The sequence below is a fragment of the Falco punctatus genome (assembly GCF_963210335.1).
Source record: "Falco punctatus genome assembly, chromosome: 6".
Classification (NCBI taxonomy): Eukaryota; Metazoa; Chordata; class Aves; order Falconiformes; family Falconidae; genus Falco; species Falco punctatus.
In genome coordinates this window covers 43,748,102-43,772,082 of record NC_137585.1, presented here as the reverse complement: position 1 = coordinate 43,772,082, position 23,981 = coordinate 43,748,102, and the positions used below count along the sequence as shown (strand labels likewise).

Sequence of the window (23,981 nt, the reverse complement as noted above, 5' to 3'; positions counted from 1 at the left end):
TTTTGCCTGACATCCCTTCCTCAATAGCACTGCTGCAGATGTTTTCCCTAGGTTTTGCTCCTTTAGTTCCTGTTTTCACTGACCTCTAAATTCCCCGGAGTTTTTTGTTTTATTTCATTTCGTTTTGTTTTGTTTTAACTTTTGTTACATGCAGACCATACGGGGCACATTCTGAGGAAAGCAAACAGCATTGCTCCAAGGCTAATAGCTTAGGTCTTCAAGTCTTACATATAATAGAGTTATTGTGAAGTGGGAAAGGAACCCAGGGGTATGGCTTGCCAGGTGTTGTGCTGGTGTGTTATCCTCATCATTTTCTGTTGCTCTGGGAGACAGTAAAACTTCTCCTGTGAATTCTGATGTGTGGGTTTATTTTTTTTCTTTTTTACAGCTGTACAACAGTGTGGAAAAATAATGCAGGCTTATAATACCAGGAGCAGGAGCTTGCAGAGTGGGGTGTAAGTGGGAAATGATATTCTGGTACAAAAAAAGTTGAAAACTACAGGCTTGTGATACCTTCCACCTTATGCCACCATACACACTATTCCACTGTGAAATCAGTATTTTTAAACACACCTTTGATAGATACCATCATTTCTAAGTGTGAGACTTTCTGAATGTTTGAATAAAACAACATTTCTGTGTGTTTCCTCAAGATAACATGATCATATTCAGGAAAAAGCATTGGCAAATTGAACAGATAAATCCTAAATACTTAGATAATTTCTGGTTTTGGTCAGGACTATCAGTTCTGCTCTGAAGACCTGTAACAAACCTCCTAACATCAACAGCTCAGAGAATATTTACATTGCAGTGCCTAGCTGAATGTATGCCTACCTATTTCCAGCAAGAAATATTTCACATCAGATCATCAGCTGTGATAATCATAGCCCAAATGTTTTATCTGAAAGGCAACAAAGTTAAAATAAATCAAATAAAGAAGGAATAAAGGTAAGGGAGACTTTTAGCTGAAATAAATGACCAAGCAGAACAAAACAGGATGCAGGATAAAAATTTCAAGTCTCAATTCCTTGAATGTTGATTTCTATGGAAAAGAAATCCATGGGAAAATTAAGAAAGAAAAAAAGAAGAAGAATGTAACTAGCAGTTGCACATTCAGTTATTCACTTATTACGATATAAACAAGGAAAGAGACTCATTTGCATAATTCAGACTGTATCCCTTATAACTGAATTATTTCCTATGTCCAAATATTGTGCAGGTAGCTGTACTACACCATAGGCAGAACCTACATCTGTATCACAATTCTGGCAATGATGACTCAGGAAACCACACCCCATGTGTACCCCATGTGTTTTCATGGCAGTTCTTATAGCTCAGGCTCAAATAAAAGACTGTTGGGGTCATGGCTTCCACTGACCAATATATTTATTTTGGGAGAGCCTCATCATTAGGGAAATACTCTGCTGAACTGTGAGTGACCTCTTCTCCCTCCTCTTGCAAATGCTAGCTAGCATACAAAATTAAAACCAGATATGCTCAGCTTTACGTGTATTCAGTTAAACAATGTACAGAACATACTGCTTTCTTTGCTTAGAGCGATCTGCAAAAGGAATGCATTAGGGAAAAACCCCACAAATAAAATACTATTTTAAGCTATCTTCTCACCTCTCTTTCTGTTTCCATGGTGGAGAGGTGCTGTCACAGATGCTGATACACCTCTTGGCACCGTTTTAATACTTAACTGACTGTGGAAAGAGTTGAATGCTCAGTTTTCCTCTAGGAAAGAGACTAAAGCGTAATTCTGAAAATATTGTGTATTAAAATGCACTGAATTTTAACTATAGTGTATGCAATATAAAAAATTGTGGTTTAGTAGTAACTGTTGTCTTCTGTTTCTAAAAACAGCATCATGGAGTTAGTGAACAAAGATGGTCTTTAGCTATTTTCTAGTAATGAATCTAAGCAGATATTATATCTATATTTATACAGCCCATTCTACCTAATTCACTGCACAAACATGCAGCACTGTAAGTCTGATAAGTAGGTAGAAAACAAATGGAATTATACAATTCATTCTGATGTGTATCGTATCTGAAATCCTTTCCAGTAGCTGCATTAATGTTCTAACAGTGATGGGACTTTCTTTTCCCTTTTTATGTCCTGTTTGGTAAATCAGAGACTTAGCATTAATGTGAAATTCCAGAGGCATACTGAGACCACTTATGACAGGTAACAGAGTTTCCATAGAAGCATTTCTCCCTGACTGTATGGAGAGCTAATTTGCTTAGTTACCCTGAGTCTAGATATCACAGTTGTGAGAATTAGATTAAGCACCTACATAATAGCCATTATGAATATGGTCCATGATACCTAACTGCAGATCTTACAGTATGATGCTTCAAATTGCTCCCCTCCTGTACCAAGGTACACTTACCCCCTCCCCCCCAAAAAAAAGCTTATATCTTTACAAAAAGGAGGTTATTATCAGACAGAAATCTAATCAGTGCAGTCTCTACAACTAACAGGAAAGACGTAATGATAAGAATACTTTTACTAAGCTGGACTGTGCCTTCACTGTATAGAATCATAGAATATTCTGATCAGAAAAAAACTGGTTAGGATGGTTGTGTGATGATGGGTAAGGTATAAAAGTATCCTCAGAATAAAAAAAAATGGAAAAAACCCTCCAAATAAACCTGAAAATGTTAATTTTATGTGCATGTCTTGTTCTTTACAACTTTCAAATGGAAGGGTGGCACTTATTCTGGGGTATCGATTATGTATGTTAAGAGAAGCTGCATATACCTCAGTGATGAAGTGCTCACTTGCATTTATTATGTAGGCCTTGTTTATCTTTCACCATTTCAGAAGTTCTTTATCTATTTGTTTTAGTACTGCATTGTATTTTCTTCAGCTCACTAGATTGACTGTCAAAAGGCATCAAAAATATTATAAAAGAATCATCATTTTAAAATGTTTAATTCCTAAAATAATTTCCCTAGTGATCATCTGAGATCTCCTTCATTATTACTCCACAGGCATTGATCCTTGTTAACAACAAAATCAGCAAAATCAGCCCATTAGCTTTTGCTCCTCTGAAGAAGCTGGAAAGGCTTTACTTGTCCAAGAACAACCTGAAGGAACTCCCAGAAAACATGCCGAAGTCTCTCCAGGAGATACGGGCTCATGAGAATGAGATCTCCAAGTTGAGGAAAGCTGTCTTTAATGGACTGAATCAAGTGATTGTCTTAGGTATGAGCATAAGAAATTATAAAAAAAAATCAACTCTGTTTTTTTCAAGATGATGTTTTAGTTCAGTCAGTGATTTTATGTAGAAAGTCAAGAAATGCTCCAATAAATTGTACCTCCAAAGTGAGTTTTAGCTTTGACCTGAAGGATGTAGGTACCTACACTGCAGCAAAGCTCATGACCGTGTTTTGTTGGCAGAACTAGGCACCAATCCAATCAAGAGTTCAGGCATTGAAAATGGAGCTTTTCAGGGGATGAAGAGGCTCTCCTACATCCGTATCGCAGACACCAACATTACTAGCATCCCAAAAGGTAAGAAAAACAATTAATATTTCAAAGATTTGCACAAGTATAATATAGTGACTTCTAGTCAGCCAGAAAAAAAATATTATTATGGAAGAATCCTGAGTTCTGAGTCAGTCCTTAGAATACCCATTACTTGGCTACTTCATTTTTTGGTCAGTTGACTTTTATTGGCTTGGCAAATTTTGGTTTTCTATTATGAGAAGCTCTACAAGAGGTGCATTGTTAAAAGTAAGCCATTTTATGATATTCTGCTTTTCTTGTCTCATAACTGAAATATAAAGTAGAAGAATATTTTCACCCTCCAACCCTGATTGGTGAGCCTGATCACCATTAAACAGATGTAAACTCAAGTAGAATCAACTGAAGTTCTACAAGCATAAAATCAGCGCTCCACAAGTCTGTGGAGTTTGAAGCCACAAATACTATTCTTATACAAAACAGAAACATTTGCTATTTTTAAGAGTACTTCATGGCAAATTGCTACAAAATAAGAACTTCAAAATAACTTATTAAAAAACATAACAAAATAAACCAAACCAGAATGGTTCCATTCCAAAGGAAATTATATTCAATTTATTCATACTACAGTCAGCTGATTGTTTCAAAAGAGCTGAAAACTTTTTCAAAGGTAATACTAGTTGTTATTTCTTTCTTCCCACATTTCCTGTTTTGGATATTCCTTTGAGGGACCTCAGATAGTTAAAATACTTGGTTCCAATTTTTTTTTCCTGATAAACAGAGTTTACAAAATACTGTGTGCCCTACCTAAAATAAAAAAAAAAAAATATTTTACCTCAGCTGTATAATGTCATTTTCAGCTGCTGTTATTTGTTAAAAATCAATGTTTGTAGATTTATGTATGTGGATAGGCTGGCTAAAGTGAAGGCTCTTTCTCTTACGTTGACCCATTTACATAATCATGAAGGCCAGAATTCATATCTGAGAAGAATATAATTTATCTGGTTTTTAAGAATTAACTTTTATGATGACCTTGGGAGCTTGATTTTATTTAATGCTAAATAAATTGTTACTAATTGTTTTTAGTTTCCCTGATTGTGAAAGTTCCTTGTTTCCTTCAGTGAATTGTGCTGAGCCATGTCTAGTAAAAAATTTTTTTGTTACTGTAAAAGATTCTCAGTCTAACACAAGCCTTTTTAGAATAAGATACCAATCCTTTACCAAAAGTGATTTGATGGTGTTCTCTCTTTCAGGCCTTCCGCCGTCCCTTACTGAACTTCACCTTGATGGCAACAAAATCAGCAAAATTGATGCTGATGGCCTGTCTGGACTCACCAACTTGGCAAAGTAAGAATTCTTTTCTTCTTTTTGTGTAAAAGATTGGTTGAAATTGTAACCACCACACACATAATTAGAAACATCATTCTGGGCTTCATGAATGTTACCATCAAGGCAGTCCATAACTTAGGAGGAAAAGCTTCTAAGGAGTTGTGTACTGACTTATGTGAACGAAACACTTTTTTTTTCCTTCTAACAACACTTTCCAGCTGTTTTCAATTATGAGTGATGTATGCCCAGGACAACTGTTTCTTTGATTCAATTAAAAAGAAAATTAAAAAAAAAAACCAAAAAAAACCCAAACCAAAACCCCCAAAGGAAAATAAAAAAAGAAAGATAAAGAGAGAAACTGGAATTTTTAATTATGTCATCTTCTTTCATTGTATTTCCATCTTTGGTTCACGCAGTTTTCTTGGGACATTGCATTTCTCATGCAATTTGCCCTGGAAACTGAGGAAAAAAGCACATGGGAACCAAAACTGCTTGCAACAGTGTTTCCTTTGTTTCTCAAGAAAGGCAAGTCTTCAATGAGTCCCAGAACATGACCAAAAAATACCCCCCCCAAAAAAAAACACCAAACCAAACCATACAATATAAATGAAAAAGTGTCATTTTTGTCATGGTGACTTTACCTTACTAATTGATGAATATGTTGTTGAATAAGTTTCTCTAACTGTAGGAAAAGGTAAGGAGAATTCCAAAACAGTAGTTCTAGACATACAGAGTTATTTGTGAATTAGTTCACAGTAGATAACATGCTAAAATAGTAAAGCAGGCCTTTACTACAAGGTATTTTAATATTATGATACTTACATTTTTTTAAATGGAAATAGATGTGTAATTGATCTAAAAGTCTGTAATCAGGTTACTGGATCTAATTCCTGGATCTTCATCTTAATCATTCTGCATGTCATAATGAAAGCAGAAAACAGAAATCAAAGAAAGATTACTGAGCAACAGGAGTTAAGTTTGCCATTGATTATAGTAGATTGCACAGTGCTTTAGTGCAATGAAGTATAGAGTAACTTAACACTTATTTTGAATCTGGCAATTCCAAGTGGTAAAGTTTAGAACAGGTTTCTAGAGCTTGTAAAATAAGACTTTTCAACTCATTTTTGATGTTCATATTTGATGACAGATTCATCCCTGTTAAAAAAATGTCTGCACCTGGTTTTTAATGAAAAATAAGAATCCCATGATTATCGTTAGGGTACTATGAAGCAGTTATTTTTTTATGAAAGAAGCTTAGTATAAAATGTAACATTCCCCAGATAAATGGTAAAGAAAACTTCCAAAACCAAAACAAGATAATAACTACTCAGGTAGAGCATAATTTATTTTATTGGAGGAGGGAGGTGTGGGGTATGTCAGCTGTCCTGCAGATGACAGGGGGTTTCTGCTTTTTCACATTCACACTTGGAAAACACTACAGACTATATTGTGGGAAATCTGTCTTAAGGCATAAAGTTTTATGCTGCAAATGCTGATGGACTATTAAAAATATCGAACCTTGGTCTGCTTCTGTTGTGACTGTACAGTACAGAGAAACAAGATGCTCTACAGAGAAACAAGAAGCTCTGTTGATTGTTGTGTGGAAATGTGGAGCTGCTCAGAGCAGACACCAGCTTTTAAACTGCCCTCTGACCTGTGCTTAAGGATGCAACCTGAACACAGTCAGAAATCCTCTTTCATAATGCTGAAAAGTAAGGCAGAATACAGGTTGGTGAAAAAGTGCACACTGGACATAACAGAGCAGACAGATGAAGAAAGGAGGCAGCTATGCGAGAGGCAAGGATGGCATATGGGATAAATTTAAGGGGCATGCTGCCCCTTATGCCACGGAAACAAGCTACCAAACCCCAGCTTTTATTGACACATCTATATCTTTAGGAGCAGCAGTACGGGGTCAGACTGCTCTCCTCCTGGATCATGTCATGTCAGCTGATGCTCAACAGTCTAATACCTGCCCTAAAGCACAGTTAGACTTTGAGAAACAGGTCATTCTGACGTGTTAAGGTGTTTTGAACTGTAAAATGTTTCACACAAGAGCTTGGTATAGATCTACTGCTCATTCTCTTTTGAGTTCTTGAGTTCTAGCAGCACATAAATATTTGTCTTTTTTATTTGTTTCTTTGTTTTCCTTGTAAAATTACTCTTAACTCTTCCAAAAGTCTTCATGTAGTGCTGCAATAGAAAAAAAAAAATATATCTCATGAATGTAAACTGAACAAAGACTGCTGATCGCATGGGGGAATGAGCTCCATATACATTATGCTACTGATGTTACTAATGTCTATATCCTATTAAAGTTTACTGAAAATTTCTAGCTCCATAGAGTAGAAGTTGCATCGAGCCCAGAATAATGATATTGTTGAGCAGCATGAAGTTTGTTTAAAAAAGTGAAAGAAAAAGCAGGGTTGTTGGAGACAAAAGAAGGCGGAAAAATACTTGAGAATTTATTCAATTTTTAGGTATGTTTTTAATTATGGTCTTCAAAAATTTAAAACACTGGGACTAGATCAGCAGAAACACTGGAGAAATGTTACCTATTCACTAATATAAAAGGAAGTAATATGTCAAGTATATTAAGCAAGAGTGATTTTTTGAATTCTTCCATTTTTTTACCCATGGGAAAAAGAAGAGAGATGAAGACCATAGTCTTTCCTAACACTCTTAATCACCGTGTATTTTACACACTAAGATTGACTTCATTTGTAACCATAGCCCCGAGTGACTGAGAGATCGTAACACATCTAGATGAGATGTAATTACATATAATTGCACTGCTTGTGGAAGGTAGATCCACTTTTCTACAGACTCCTCCCATTTCACTCTTTCCCTAAAAGACTTACCCTGCATGAGACAATGCAGAGTTGGATCTTGTCCATCCCTATCATCTGTAAAAGGGTTATTTTTGCTTCAACAGACTAATATGCAAGTGAGACCTGCTTTTTTTCATGCTGGTCTCCCCAGGTGTGACACATCTGCTTGGAGACCTGCATATGTAACATATATTTAGACATGTGTCAACCAAGAATTTATACCCTTCTGCCAAACTGTTTGGTTTTGTTTGTTTTCTTTGTCATCCTTTTAAAGACATTCACCATGAGTACCCATCACTGAATTCCTTTGTAGACATTCTAAAGATCTTATTGCTCTGTAGGATCAAATCTCCCAAACTTTCCTAAATCCTGATGTACTCTACTCAAAAGGAATTTTGTTCTAATAATTTTGAAATGAAAATTCTTCCTGAACAAATTCTAGCAAAGATAAGGGACACTGTGAACTGATTTCTGAGTGAAATAAATCCCTGTTGATGTCTGTAGGAGGTCTCATTAAGCTCTCCTTTGTCATCAATCATTTGACAGCACTGGAATGTTTAAATAAGTATGATATGACTATTTGTATTACATGTTGCCAGTTAATAGGATATTTCTTTAACTTTTTATTTTTAAAAGAAAAATTATAAAATGCACTTCCATTCTTGGACATTATTTCTGGAAACATCTCTGCCATAAAGATTGAACAAGAAATATTAGTTCTGTGATTTTATATTAGGTCCAGATTCTGACTTTTGAAGCTGGCACAAGCCACAAAGAATTATAGGTATTAGATTACCGTGAATAAGACTTTATTTAAAAGTACTCATCCATAGCAAATTATTTTATCACAAGGATTCTGATTACCAATATTAAATTCTTTAATTGATTCAGTTATTAATAAATCTTAGAGCATTTCCCCTCAACATTAAAAAAGATTGCCTAAAGAAAAAAGATAAAGCAAACTAGATGAAGTAGGTTTAGCCTTTGTAGAAATAATTTTCTCAAAGGACAACACTCCTGATGATAACTCCTGCAGAATTACCACTGAATTCCTTACTGCAACACAAAGTGTTGTAACTTATGAAAGTCTCTGGAAAAGTATTCTGTAATTTGGTAATTGCAACCCAAAATAATATCAACACAGAAGTACATGGATAGGACCAGATTTTCCAAATTGGGCATAAATTGTGCTAGTAAACCCAGAATGTGGATGTATAAAGCAAAAAGGATGATTTTTATGATGAAAGCTCTGGACTGGAACCTGGGAGAAATGTGTGCATCCCACTTCTGTGTCCTGCTGAACAGATCATCACGTATGACTGAGCTCATGGCTCCAGTCTGTAACATGGCTCTAACTACATAAGTATCTTCAAAGGATGTGGTGAAAATCTAAACTTAACAGTTCTGGTCACCCTGGGTTATGTACTTTGACAAAGAAAAGTACAGCCAGTGCTCCTAAAGTAATGCAAGAAACTCTTATTCAGCTTTTTAAAAAAGACTGGTGCCTATGAAGGTATGTCATACGCATTTACAGTAGGATTAGTCATATATCTCATGAAAGTATACAGTACCATGGGCACAGGTTGAATGATAGAATGATAATTAGCTCATTACCATTGTTAGATGTCAAACTTATTTAAACATGTTTAGCTAAACTAGTTCTCTGAGGTACCTCTCTACCTCACGCATAATTCTGAAAATTAGACTGGTCTGTTCTACAACAGTAGAGTAGAGAAGTAATCAACCCAAGAAAGATGGTTATGTGGGCAAGTTTAACATATTTTTTTGTTTGGATTTTTTTTCTTTTTTTTCTTTTTTTCTTCCCCCAGATTGGGTCTCAGCTTCAACAGTATTTCCTCAGTTGAAAATGGGTCTCTTAACAATGTGCCTCATCTGAGAGAGCTCCACTTGAACAACAATGAACTTGTCAGAGTACCTGGTGGGCTGGGTGAACACAAATATATCCAGGTAAAGTTTAGCGTACTGCCTCAGAGAGCAATAGTTGAAAGATTTCTCCTAGTATTTGTGCGGTTATTCAGTCTTGAACAGAAATGCACACAGTATTTGTGCAAAAGTAACTTGATGCAAGTTTCGTGCTGAATAGGCATGCAAAATTTACATACAACAGGAAGATTCTTGTTCTGATTTTTGTGTGAATGTGGCTATGTAGGTGTATAGATCTGGAGGTGTGCATTCGTTATCTCTGTGTCTGAGGGGAAGCAACAAATATGGGATTAATTATGTACTTTAAATTCCTCTTTACTCAAAAGTGCTTTCAAAGAAAAATTCATCTGCTGAGATTTTTTCTATTCTACCCAGTGACATTTTGAAACCTTTCACAAGAACATTCCCTTTGGTATCAAAATGCTGTGCCTTCAGGAGGGCAAAGACACTCAATAACATTTCACATTAGCGGTATTTTTGAGGCCTGTGTGGTCGGATAGCTAGAAATATGGCCTCTTGGAACCAACTGAAATCTGTCTTCACCTGGACTGGGTTTTTATGGGAAATAAAGCTCCCAAAGAATGAAGATTCCCAAATGAAAATCACTACTTGCATGTAGCTTGGGAAAATTAATCTGAAATGGTGACTCTGGAGCAAAGTCATATTCATCAGCCATTTTAAATCTTAGTTAGTGATTACTTTGGCTCTGAGTCCTGCACAGTTGCACTCATGAGAGTGAAAGCATTAGAGCTAGAGAGAAACCAATTAGTACCAAATATATTCTTTATATACAGCACATGCTTCTGAACCACAGCACTGTATTAATAACTCCACAACTTTGAGTCCTGTTTTGGTTACAGTATGATCAAATAATAGTAATATTATTAGATTGTCTTGCACAGTTTCTGCTTTTTCTATGGAAATTATTTCTAATTTAGTATACTCTAGGTATTTCAAAAGGTAAACAGAATCAAGCATTCATTAGGAAAAAAAGGATATATTGCTACTCTGTATAACATTGCGCAATACATACCAAGTATTTGACATTGAATCATTTATCTTATTTGCCATAGTAGCTCTATTTCTCACTTCTGTACTTCTGTGCTTTTCAGGTGGTCTACCTTCATAACAACAAAATAGCTTCAATTGGTATCAACGATTTTTGCCCTCTTGGTTACAACACCAAAAAGGCTAGCTATTCTGGTGTGAGTCTCTTCAGCAATCCTGTGCAGTACTGGGAAATCCAGCCCTCTGCTTTCCGGTGTATCCATGAACGCTCTGCAGTACAGATTGGAAATTACAAATAGATGTCTAAAGATGGGATTCGGTTGTGTTTCAGCTAAAAGTACCTGTTGTAATAGGCCTGTTCCAAAAATTATTGCTAACAATAATGCCAAATACCAGAAACTTCACTTCAAAGTGGAGATGATCCATTGATGTAGAATAAATGAATCATTACAGATGTGCAAGATCAAGCATACCATCAAAAAGAATTGCAAACTGTGCTTTAAACTGACTTATTTCAGCCTTCTTTTCCAGCATGCTTTCTGTGGCATTTTTCAGTTTGCTGAATGCTACAAGTTTTCACATTCCACTGTATATGAGATTCGGAGTAAATATTTGTCAAGCTATGATATTAAAAAAAAAAAAAAAGATAGTGATTGAGGTTATTTTTATAGCCACACACACACACACACACACAAAAAAAAAAAAAAAAGAGGGAAGAAAGACTCTCAAATCATCTTGAGACTTGAGAAGGTGAGAGTTACCTCCTTTAAATTTATTTCAAGCCCTGGAGGTTTAAAAATATCCACTATAACACTAAGCTAATTCTGAATGTATCTATTTAGCAGAGGCAAATAAAGTTGTTGCTAATGTCATTATTTTGGGAAAAATTAAATAAATTCATATTGTACACATAGTTCTTTAAAGTTTGCCATTCTTCTAGAGCAATGCTATTCAGGATTAGCCTAACATAATCCTATTGAACAAAATAATGAGTAGTCTGCAGTGCAAAACCTGTAACCTATATCTGGAGTTCAATGACTAAATTTCTCTAGGGCAAATACTTCTCACCTTGGTCACAGAAGCAGTTTTAATGACTTCAGTGAGACTGCCTTGCAGAGTATGGTATTAGGATTTAGTCATTGGTATCAATCCATGTATATATCTAAACCAAAAATAATATCAGTTCACTGTTCTGCATTGTACATGTCAGCATCCTTTACTGTATTTGTTTTCTAAACAATGTTTTTAATTGTCAAGTAGAGATATGCAGGCTTCCCATCTGATGCATTTGAGGAATTTAGATTATAAGAAAAATCGTGAGTATAGCAAAATATGAAGTGAAATAACTGCAAGGCCTAGCTGGACATTGCTGGGACATAATTTGTAGAAGTATCTTCTTAGAGTGATTTGAAGCCCTCTGCAAATTGGGATTCTTCAACCCATACCAGTGGGTAGCAAGCACATCAAAGGTAGGCTGCACATTTCTACTGTCAATCTACAAAGCTAAACATATACTCAATAAAAATGTCACCTTAAAAGAATCTTCTGCAGCCTCTAATACTCCAAGGACAATCTCTCTAATTTGTAAAACTTGTATGTCATTTATATTAAAGAATAATGTAATACAGGCAAACTCCAAAGTGTTTGTCTTTATTTTCTGTTTTGATAGCATAACCTAGTGTGTTAGAACTTTAATTATGATTAAGTCTTGAAAATTGAATGTTTTTTGGTATGATGATAGCTAATGTAAGAGCAACTTGTCAGAAATTCTCTTGCCTCAAGACAATTTTTCATGCCTAACACTCAGGTAATTTTTCTAGAAAATTAATATATTCTTTTTATAGCTGTCATTTATTCAAGTAGTAAATAATTGGAAATGATTATGAATCACTAAAGACACCACGCAGAAAAAGCATGTTTGCACTTTTGTTAGCTATCTCTTTCATATAGTAGCCAATTATCTCCCTCATTTGCATCTATTCTTTCTTCTGGGTTTCACATCTTCTGAGTTTTATTTTTAAATAAAACTGACAGTACATGATACCCTTGTGTCACTGAAGAGAAAACCCTCTAGAATATCAACAGTTACATTTTTTTTTTCCTTTTGGTTCTTGGTTGGATATCTGCGATTTTTCAGAGAGAAACTTCATGCAGAAAGCTAAGCACTGGCATTTCAATAGAGAACAAAGGCATTGTCTTAGCCTGAACAACTCCACAGGGTTTCTATGTACACAGTTCAAATTAGCAGATACAAATGCAATTTATAGGAAGAGATTTATACAATAAATAATAGCAATACTTATTACATAATACTTCATATAAACATATTCACAAGTTTCCCATTTCTCCCTTCATGCCTTTAAAATCTCTTCAAACTAAGGCTTTTCCTTCAAACCAGAAGCAGCTTTAAGTTCAGAAGAAAGTATCTGAGTATCGTCCTCTTCTGTGATACCCATGGTATGTCCCATACCAGGCTTGCTGCCCTCTGTGCTCAAGCACAAGCTATTCCTCATTAAACACATTCCCTGCTAACAAGCAAGGGCTGCAAACATAACAGGAATTTCCTGATTCCTAGTCCTGTGCAATAAAACAGAATAAGCAAATCCTATAACATGAGACCTCATGACAAATTCAGAAGGTAAACACACTGTTGGTTTTCCATAAATTGTGCAGCCATACCTACAATGTCTGACTGATGGGACTCTAGACACATAAAGCATCTGCAAAGACTTCAAAGCAGTGGGAAGCCCAGTACTTTTAAAACTGCTTTCATATAAATACAGAACAGATGGCTCTTCCATTAAAAAAAAAACAAACAAACACACAACAACAACAACAAAAAACACGGAAAAACAAGAAAAAAAGAAAAAATAAGACAAATCCAAACAAACTATAAACAGTTGAGATGAAAGAAATAAAAGAACTAAAGTAGAAAGCATTTAGACCTAACAGTGTATCTGCAATCCATCCATAAAGTATGAAGATGCTAAACAGTCACAACTGTAGGACTCAAAACACATTAAGAAATGAATCCCTTGTTTCCTGCTGCAGCCTGAGGCCTCTTATCCCTTCCTGCATCCCTGGGGGACAGAGGGGTCACTGCAGGCAAGGGTGTGACCACCTCTCAGGTGTGAGAACTGGCCCTCCTAGGGAGCCTGCAACAAAACATATCCTCATAATAGGGAAAGTCAAGCTGGTGGAAACAAGAGATATGAGAATAAAAAGATATAGTGACAGATCCTCAGCTGCAAGAATGATGGAAGAATTTAACTGACAAGCAGAGGCTTCTTATTTCTTCACTCAATATAGAATTATAAAAAAAATCCAAACTAAAATAGTAGCCCTTGCTTGCCTTTGCTTTTAAAACCAATTTTCTAATAATATTTTTAAAATTATATCTTTTTGTGATGAAGAAGGCAGAATGATAAAATTAGATACACCAATATATTTTCAGTCATCTAAAATTAATAATGCCTGTGATTCATCACACTACTTAGGAACATGCCTGAGTAAATGTTTGAACTTCCCTTTTCCTTATGTAAAGAGTTTTCAGAATTATGGCCAGTATTTTCTGCTATTTTTTTATATCTAAATGTACAATTCTTCCCCTAGTCATGAATCTTCCTAAAGTGTTAATTAAAACCCCTGTAAGAAGTTTTTAACTAAACAAAGTGGTCCCTTCTGGTTTCGACAGAATTGACTAAATAAGTTGGAAATGAAAATAATGACTTGAAGAAGTGATGCTTCTTTTTTACAGCAGTTTGATGGCAATACTGTAAACTTATTCTTTTGCTTTTTTAGTATCCTTTCCACCATTTTTTTCTTTTTTTTAATTAATGCTGTCTCTCAGGTTTAGGTTTTCAAAAGTACATGCACATCTTTTGTTAACAAAACCACATTGCTAAATGTGTTTTTTCAAAACTTGACTACAATTCAATTAACCGCTTCATCTATACTTGTCTTTTAAGGTCAGAAGGGAGCTGGCTGGTTTGTTCTACACTGCACCAGGTTATGGACAGTCATCATTTACTTGATTGTTGATGGATAAGTGGCATCAAATCTAATTTCACTTCCAGGAAAGGATCAGCTTTCAAATCCCTGGCATCAATGTGTTGCTTGATTTCCAGGCCTATAGATTTTTCTCAGTTCCCTCCACAATGTGCTTCTCAAATCGTCTAAACACAATGTCTTGCAACAGCTCCTTGGCCCATAACCTGCTTTCTTGACCTACTAGTGAACCACTCTGTTATAATCTCTTTCTGCTTATGTGTGTTTGTTTTTTTTTGAAACCAATAGTATTATCTATCTCACTGTCATACATACAAATTAGCAGAAAGCTGAGAAATTGCTTTTGTCTGATGCAAGCATTAATTTCATGCATCTATAATATCATATATAAAATAACCAGAGATTACAAGATTTTCTGATCCCACCACTACTCTGAAGTGCCATCTAGTGTCACTGAGGGACAGTAGCAAAGTTCCTGTTCAGTAATTGTGAAAACAAGGAGGAAAGGTGTTTATGAAGCTTTAGGAGCAGAGGCTACACAAATTCACATACTTACTCTGCTGTTTCTCGCTCTCTTTTTTTTCAGAGTGCATATTTTTGGAATCAATAGCGTCTTTGTATGTCCACATTCAAATGTTCTTGCTTTGTACACAGGTGTGGTTTTGCTCATCCTTTCTGAATGTACATGTTGCTCTGAAGTCAGTTTTGCTACAGGGACTGGCCTACATCTCTGTAAATTTCTTTTCAGAAGAGGTGGCCTTATTTTCCACAGTCATTACCAAACTATTGCTAGGTGGTTGGGGTTTTTCCATTCCAAATTTTAAACCACCAAATGGCTTTATTCAGTGCTAATTTAGCTGGAAGCAGTTTATACAATAAAAGAAATTAAGGAGCATGTTAGTGACAAGCTTGCACAGCACTGAAAAGGAAATGTGGTCTGTGAGATGTTCAATATTAAATGCATAATCTTCAAACTGAAATACTGGAACCAAGAGTTGATAATTTTTAGCATAAAACATTACTCTAACAAGTGCTCCAGCAGCTCCAGCTGCAACAGACCTAAGTATCTGTGCAAGTCCTGAAAAAGCACAAAACTGTTTGAATTAAACTCAACACAAACACTCAAACGGCTACACTCATCAATGGATACATTCAAAGTGACATAGAACAGCCCTTGGTCTCCTGCCCTGCTTCCTGTTCTGGAAGCTCAGGGCTGTTGGCGTGCCGAAAGTGCCTGAGGATCCGCCTGGATGCAAGCACTGCAGAGGACTGCTTACCCTGCCTGTTAAACTCCAAAGATACAAAGATGTGGTGTCTTCAAAACTGCTTTGTCAGGCAGTTCTCTTACTCATTGTGTACATTATGCCTCTTAAAAGTTTTGGAGATTGCCTCTGTGTGGGTGTCTTAAGCCAGCAGACCAGAAGAATGTTAATGCTTTCTTACTGCCTGCTTAAACTGGAATGTAAATCTGTGGGGGAAAGAAGGGACAAAACTATGAAAAATAGTATTTTAAAAATCAAACATATTGTGTGTGTGTGTATGTTTATATATATGAACACATCTTTGTAGATGATAACATAATATTAAAAAATAGAAAAAAAAGGAACTAATAACAGAATCAGAGAATCTTCAGTGTGACGAGAAGCAGTTAGAGTCATGTTTCTGAACCCACGTGTACGGCTGCAGCAAGCAACTTAGTGAAGAGGTTTTGGAAAATAACAAACATTGTAGGCTTTGCATCTGCAAACATTTACCCACATTAATAGTTCCAATGTTTTTGGTCAGGGGAATGGAAAGCTACAGATGGGCACTCAAACTTGAAGGGAAATTAAACAAAAGTTGCCATCCACTGCCTAAATACAAAAGGCAGTTTTTTTTAAAAAAACAAAATGCTGTCTAAACTGCCTCTGCCCAGAAAAGTTTCATCCAAGGAATTGCCCCAGGTACTGTCTTTGGCTCACACCGAGATGGAGAGAAAATGAATACCTGCAAATAATGATTTCTGGTGATAAATGGCATGACATTTTTCTTATACGCACAAATATTAATTGGTAAATTTTGTTGCTCTTCACATTTGGCAGAATGGACAGAAGAACATGTACTGCTTTATTCTGCATAAATGGTTACAATTCACAAAACTTTCTATTTTCATACCTAACATGAAATTGAACAAAATTCCAAGGTGCTTTTTCCCAGACCTTTATGTTATTGACTGAACAGCACTGAAGGATGTAACTTGTGATACATCATGCTAACACCTTTCACTTATTTTCAATTAATATATTTAACTATATAATATATTTGAATGAAAAAAACCTTAAGGATATTGCTACTACATTTGCAAACTTCAGGTTTGGACAAGTTACGTCATTGCTTCCAGATGAAGACTTTGAGATGAATTGGGGTAGTGCTTCTCCACACAGCAACTTTTTGAAAATGCTCAAATCCAGATAAAAAGCCGTGGAAAATAGGGACCATGTGTCTGCTGTTAAATGCATATTAGAAAACCCTTTCAACAGAAAAAAACTCAGAACCAATTAAGCTAACCATATAGTACTCCGCTGATGAATCCTTTCATCTTTTAATTTCAAGGTATTGAATCTCTGCAGGAATCAAAAGATTATAAAGAATAAACCAAATTCCAGAGTGCAGGGGGAAAAAACCCCAAGAATTCCAAAATGCATAAAATAAACATGACATGACAGACAGAATCATTCTAAATATTATGTGGCTATGTTAGAAACCCTAGACAACTGAAATGCTTCAAAAGCCTTATTCACTTTTGAGAATAATCCTTCAGAGTATGTCCATACACATCATTCTAATGTGGAAGGAGAGAGTAGATATGTTTCAATGAAGTCTTGAAACAAAGTGCTATCTTTGAAGTGTTGGCTAACAGACAGTGATTGAGAGATCCTGAATCTCAGGTGATTAAATATTTCATCATGCCATCACCAAAATTGAACAAAAAAATTAACCTTTGGATATATTTTTTTTTTCTATCCCTTACTGCTCATTTTCAGCATCAAGATCTTTAAAGACATGCCAATCATTTTTGATACCTAGCAGGAGACACTGCATGTATATGTTACAGGGAGAGAGATTGTGTGAATTTCTGTTCAACAGATGCAGATAATGGAATTGTAACCAAAAAAGTTAAGTAGTTAGGCTCCTTACTGCTGTCAAAGAACTAAATTACTGTGAAATGGTAATATTTTCTTTGAAATTCCCAGTCAGAATTCTGACCCACACGATTGTTGTCTTCCCTGCGTCTTAGGCAGTGAGAATGTGCTCATGCTATGGAAAAATACAACTGCACAATGATTTTAGATTATTCTGCAGAGCAGAAATAGAAAAAGACATCAGGAGTAGGATTAGAGAAGACATGTCCCATTTACCAAAGATCTGACTACAGAGGAGGAAGCTGAGGATGCCTCCCATCCCCCTCCACCCCACCCCTCATAGTTCAAATGATACAGAGGAAATAAAAGCTTTCCAACTGCTTGGCTACCTCATGGACAGCTTCTGGTTTGTATGAGAACATACACGTGAGCCTCATGAAGGTCAAGGCAATACAGACTGGGTAATGAATGGATGGATATCAGCCCTGCAGAGAAGGACTTTGGGACACTAGTGCATGAAAAATTGGATATGAGCCAGCAATGCACACTTGCAACCCAGAAAGCCAGTCACATCCTGGGCTGCATAAAAAGAAGCCTGGTCAGCAGGTCAAGAAGGGTGATTCTGCCCCTCTACTCAGCTCCTGTGAGACCCCACTGTGGAGTGCTTTATCCAGCTCTGGGGTACCCAGCACAAGACAGACATGGACCTGTTTGAGTGGGTCCAGAGGACAGCCATGAGAACAGTCAGAGATTGCTGGGACACTTCCACAAAGAAAATCTGAGAGTTTTGGGGTTATTCAGCCTGGAGAAGTCTCTGGGGAGATCTTATTGCAGCCTTTCAATATATAAAAATGGCTTACAAGAAAGAGACTTTTTACCAGGGCAAGGGGCAATGGTTTTAAACTGAAAGAGGGTAGATTTATGTTGGATATAAGGAAGACACTCTTTACATGAAGGGTGGTGAGACACTGGCACAGGTTTCCCAGAGAAGCTGAAGATGCCTTATTCCTGGAAGTGTTCGAGGCCAAGCTGGATGTGGTTTTGAGTAACCTGATCTGGTGAACAATGTCCCTGCTCATGGCAGGGGGGCGTGGATTAGGTGACTTTTAATGATTCCTTCCAACTCCATTCTGTGATTCCATATGCAGTACCAGGGCCCTGAGTACACCAGGAGGCTCTTGCTGCCATGACCATATTCTTCCAGAGCCTCTGCCTACCTAGACATCTACCATGCATTATCCCAGGAGCTACATTTAAGCTCGGGTCCTTGTCCTTTCCCTGAATTTATAGCCAGGGTTCAGCAAGGGAGGGCAGCTGTGTAAGGGAAGGCAAGCTGGGAGCCAGCCATCATACAAGGCAGGGCAGCAAAGCGCAGAGTCCCACAGCACTTAATGAAGAAGAGCAGAGCTGGTGACAGTAACCAGGACTGGGCAACCATCCAGTGATGTCCACTGTGGAGGCAGGTCCAAGGTCAAGCTCAGATATCATGTCAATAAGATAACACCAGGTACAAACCCAGGCACAGCATACCCACAACGCAGCTAGGACTGGGGGTTCAGCTTATATACAACTGCTGAGCCGATGGGTGGAGGCAGTATGGCTGGAGTATGTGGATGAGGCTGGTCAGGACAATCAGAGCCTACTGGTATGCTCAGGGTCTGAAACATGGTGTGTTGTCACATACAGAGCTTGCAGAAGTCTCCAGTCACATTAACGGCCTTGTTTACAAGCTTGAAATGCAGAAAATAAATGTCACCTTCCCTGAGGACACTCTCAGCTCCAAGATTAACAGGCAGTTCAGACATAGACAAGATGACCTTTACTAGACTGAAAGGCACACAGGCATGGAGTAAAATGTTCAGCATCACCTGAGTGAATTAGGAGCTCAAACATTGTTTTCCAAGACCTTGGAAGGCACATTTCTGAAAATGTTTTGATATGTGAATATGTGACAACTCATTAGTGACTTTCAGAAGGATATTATGCTCATTGGTGAAGCAAACACCTTCTTCCCTGCACCGTGCTTTGAATCTAGTGTTATGACCTATCATCTGCACATCTATTCCCCATTGGCTTGCAAGAATAAACCTCTTGCGTGTTTGCTAGAAACGTCACCAGTCTGAGACAACACAAATCTCTGATGGGTCTGGGTGCAGGGGACATGAGGATGCAGACTCACACACATGCTCAGAACCAGCCTTGTTCATTCATCAACACTTGCATCCCTCAAAGAACACTCTTACTAAGTCCCAGAAAGGGGGAAGACTAAATCTCAGTAAGAGAGGAGAAAAGCAGGAAAGCCTCACCAAAACTCTTTTACAGAAAATATGAGTCTTTCTGATGTGATTGGCCTGTTAATATTTTATGATACCAGGTACTCCAAGAGTTATTCAATTGTTGTGTTAAAAGTACTAATAAATGCAAAGATTTAATTGCTGAAACACAGTGTAAATGCCTTCCATTGTTACTCATGTGAGATACTTAGCGCTGGAAACATGAAAGTCTCATTCTGCTTTTATGAGATTGGAATAGAAGCAGTGGATCTGGCTATACCGCAGCTGGTTAGCTGTAGTATCAAAGTTACCTATGGGATAGGAACATAACCTAAATTATAGTGTTGCTTACTGGTACTGCTATAGCTAAGTTTGTGTCAGCAATTCTATGCAAAACCAGCTTTTCCACTTAAAAATTATTGCTCTGCTAAAACTTGGAATCAGATCATATTTCTGGAATGTATTTGTTTCTCTTTTGAAAATCACAAATCACGTATTTTCTTCAAAACTTGAGTGTAAAGCAAGAGTGACACACACACACATGCAAACACACAATAAATTTTGTGAAAATGGTGAAAACAATAAAATCATAATTTGATAAAATTATGATTGTGGGTTAGTTAATGTCAGCAGACTTTATGACCTGAATGCCTATTTTCTTATTGATGTCCTAGGTTATGTTCCAGAGTCTAAAGCTGCATCTGTATTATTAGGCAAAATCATGCAATTTTCCGGCTCTGAACCAAATAGCATGACTTGGCCTCATCCATATTGTAAGGCTATCTTACTCCACAAAACAAGGTGGCTTCATTTGAACCCTCTGTTAAGAGTGGTAAGTCCCAAACTGTGGCTAGGAATTGTTCAGTTCAAGCTAGAATCATGGAAAAGCACCTTCTAATAAATTAATACTATAAAAAAAATGACTTGCCAGTGCGAGGGGCACTATGTGATTTACTAGTGTAGGTAGATCCTAAAGGGGAGATAAGTCATCCATTTGCTTATATAAAATAATTTTGTGTGGTGTGGTGACATTAATATTTTGCATATTTTTTCTCCTCAGTCAGTTGTAATGCTTTCTTCAACCCTTCATGATGAAGTTTATCTCTGTCTTTATATCTTTGAACAGCTGGTAACATGGAGTTCTGATCTGTCTGAGAGTTTGGAGAAGTCAAATATCTGATTGCAATGTTTTACTTGCCATACCTATGATCCAAAAGAAATTACAACCCAGCATTTGAAGAAAGAAGGAAAGAACTTCCTTCTGGGTTAGCTTCATATTGCTATTCCAAAAAGGTGCAGCATCATTGACAACATTATTCTGTTTTGTAATATTATGTGTCTATATAAGCAAAAGTAATTTTAAATATCAAGAAATCATGAAAAAGACTACTGGGAAGATAAAGGGGTAGACGTTAATTCCAGGTTTTGGTCCAAATCAGTTTGCCATTTAGCAAACAGAGACGTGTATAAATATACAGATACATAATTATCCAAATAGAATTGCTAAGCACTTACTAAAGTCCAAAAAAATACAAAGAGGTAAAGAAAAAAGAGTCAGACTAAGTAGGCAGAGGTCTAAAATCTATGGGAGGTGAACAAGAATACTTGGAAAGTGGTGTATTTTCCTTAGTCAACACAGGATGAGGGGTATGTTGGTACTGTTTGTCCCTTCTTGGGTTGGATGGAGAGCAAATTAGACTTTAAGTACTCTTGTGTCAATTCAACGTAAGCATATGAAAGCTTGTAATGCAAAATCTCTTAAATTGTTTCTGTGCTTTCCAATGTGCGTAACTTACACAATTATATATGAAATCTGTTGAAAAGCTTTGCTTGACTAAAACAAAACTGCTCAGTGAGGACTCAGGTGATGATCTAATAGAAGCAGAGGACTGCCTTCTAAAGTTTTATTTGACCTTTCAAAAAAAATCCCTATTTTGGCTTTTTTATTATTATTGTTTTTAAAGTCAGTAAGAAAATGGAAAATACCTGTGGGGGAATAGATCAGGACTGTCTCCAGGGTTGTACATCTCATTTTGCTTGGCTCTATTTCTGTGACATTTCTTTGCAGACATCGCACTGAATATTCAGCTAAGAGAAGTCTACAGAAAAAAATTGTTGGAGAAAATACTGTGCAGACAGTTTACACGAAGTGAGGATATTACCTCACTGATGTGACTGGCTGTCTCCTGAGCTGCAGCTCCAAAGGCACAATTCAGGTACAAAACAAAAGTGTTTAATGCCATTCTAGATTGCTTAGATGTGCCTGATCTCCTGCCACTACTTCAGGACAGAACAGGTCTCCTCAAGATTCTGAGCTGTAGCAGCCAGCCTCACTTGTATGTGCTGTACAGTTAAGGACGTGTCAGACAGCGACAGATGCCTTTCCATCACCAGCTGACTGAAGTCGCTTGACAGCATGCCATTGCTAAAATGCAGATGCCCTGTTATTAGGCACTGTGGGATAATGTGCTTTGTTAACAGCTGCCACTTGAAAATCGGACAGGTTTTTAGGTCCTGTCTTGTAACCGGTACAGATGAGCTGGATACCTTACGGCATCTCACATGATGCTAGATGTTTACATTTAGGTAACTGAATACTGTTCTGGGTCTCAGTTAGAGACCTGAATTATGCCCTAGGCTCCATAACTACTTAGTAGAGCCCCGTTGACCATGAGGAATGCTTGGACTCCTAGCACACATGTAGACACCTATGGCTGCTGTCTTTCAGGACCAGAGAGTGTGATACAACATCCTGAGACCATTTATAAAAAAGGTGGTCTGCATCTCACATAGAAGTGGAGGGAATCTTAATGAAATACAAGATGGAGAAACTTATGAAATATAAAGATTTTCTAATGGGAAATTTTATTTTGGTCAGATGTTGCTGGCAGTGCCATGCAGCCCATAATAAAGCATTAGTAGAATTTCTCAAAACTGCACAATTCCTGAGACAAAAGGTATTGCATACAACATGAGTAAAACCACTCTGGACCTCCTTATGATAAACAAAGACAAGTTAATCACTGGATTGGAATCTGGTGGTTGCCAAAGCTGGCCATTTAATATGGTCAAAAGCATATTTCCAGCCAGTATTCCAGAGGAGTTCAATGTCCCCAAACAGGAAAAGGATGAGCAAATTTGTCTGGGAGGAAAAAATTCGAACAAAACCAAGAACACCTATACTTAAAAAGAATTTAAGAGACTGTCCTCAAATACCTTCCCCCCCCCCCCCCCCCCCGATTATACAACCAAAAAAGGTCTGTTTCAGCCATAAGCTTGCTCGTTTAATAGAAAGGTGAAATGCAATTAAAGTGAAAACATGAGAAGTATGAGACATGAAGAATTAGGAAATACAGAGTATATATGTAATAGTGTCTCTGTACATATTAGTAAAAAGTAAAAATAAAACTGAGGTGCAGTGGAAATATCGGTGACATTCACAGCGTGGCTGAAGAGAGTTGTAAGAAGCTCAAGTTTACGATGAGGCAAATAAATTCTAGTAATGTTATAGGCTCACAACTAAACAGACACAAGACAATGGGTAGAAATTAAATACGTAAAAAAAACCCCGGTAAACACCATTTCTCTGCATTTGGAGAGGAGTAGACTGATGCACTTTCATCAGACTGACATGCTCTTGTCATATGACAACTATCACATAGTTTCTAAAGGGGAAAAATGAAATAATATTTGTTAATGACAAATACTTTTAAATTGGGTTGTCATAATATTTTGTACTTAAATCTCTTAGATAGCCATTGTCCTGGTTTCAGCTGGGATAAAGTTAATTTTTTTCTTATTAGCTGGTGCCGTGCTGTGTTTTGGATTTGGTGTGAGATACTGATGGCACACTGATGGCTTTGGTTGCTGCTGGGTGATGTTTACACTCAGTCAAGGACTTTTCAGTTTCTCGAGCCCTGCCAGTGAGAGGGCTGGAGGGGCACGGGGAACTGGGAGGGGGCACAGCCAAGGCAGCTGACTTGAGCTAGCCA

The 23,981-nt window shown here is 37.0% G+C and overlaps 1 protein-coding gene across 2 annotated transcripts in view; it reads left to right on the top strand.

Moving 5' to 3' along the window:
• DCN (decorin) overlaps positions 1-12,219 on the top strand; it is a 50,314-nt gene extending 38,095 nt beyond the window's left edge. For both annotated transcript variants that reach the window (XM_080391410.1, XM_080391409.1), the window contains exons 4-8: positions 3,000-3,213; positions 3,409-3,522; positions 4,728-4,821; positions 9,464-9,602; positions 10,691-12,219. In XM_080391410.1, coding sequence (XP_080247536.1) covers positions 3,000-3,213; positions 3,409-3,522; positions 4,728-4,821; positions 9,464-9,602; positions 10,691-10,885 — 756 coding nt within the window. In that variant the 3' untranslated portion in view covers positions 10,886-12,219. The remainder of the gene's footprint in view (positions 1-2,999; positions 3,214-3,408; positions 3,523-4,727; positions 4,822-9,463; positions 9,603-10,690) is intronic.
• The last annotated feature ends 11,762 nt before the right edge of the window (positions 12,220-23,981 follow it).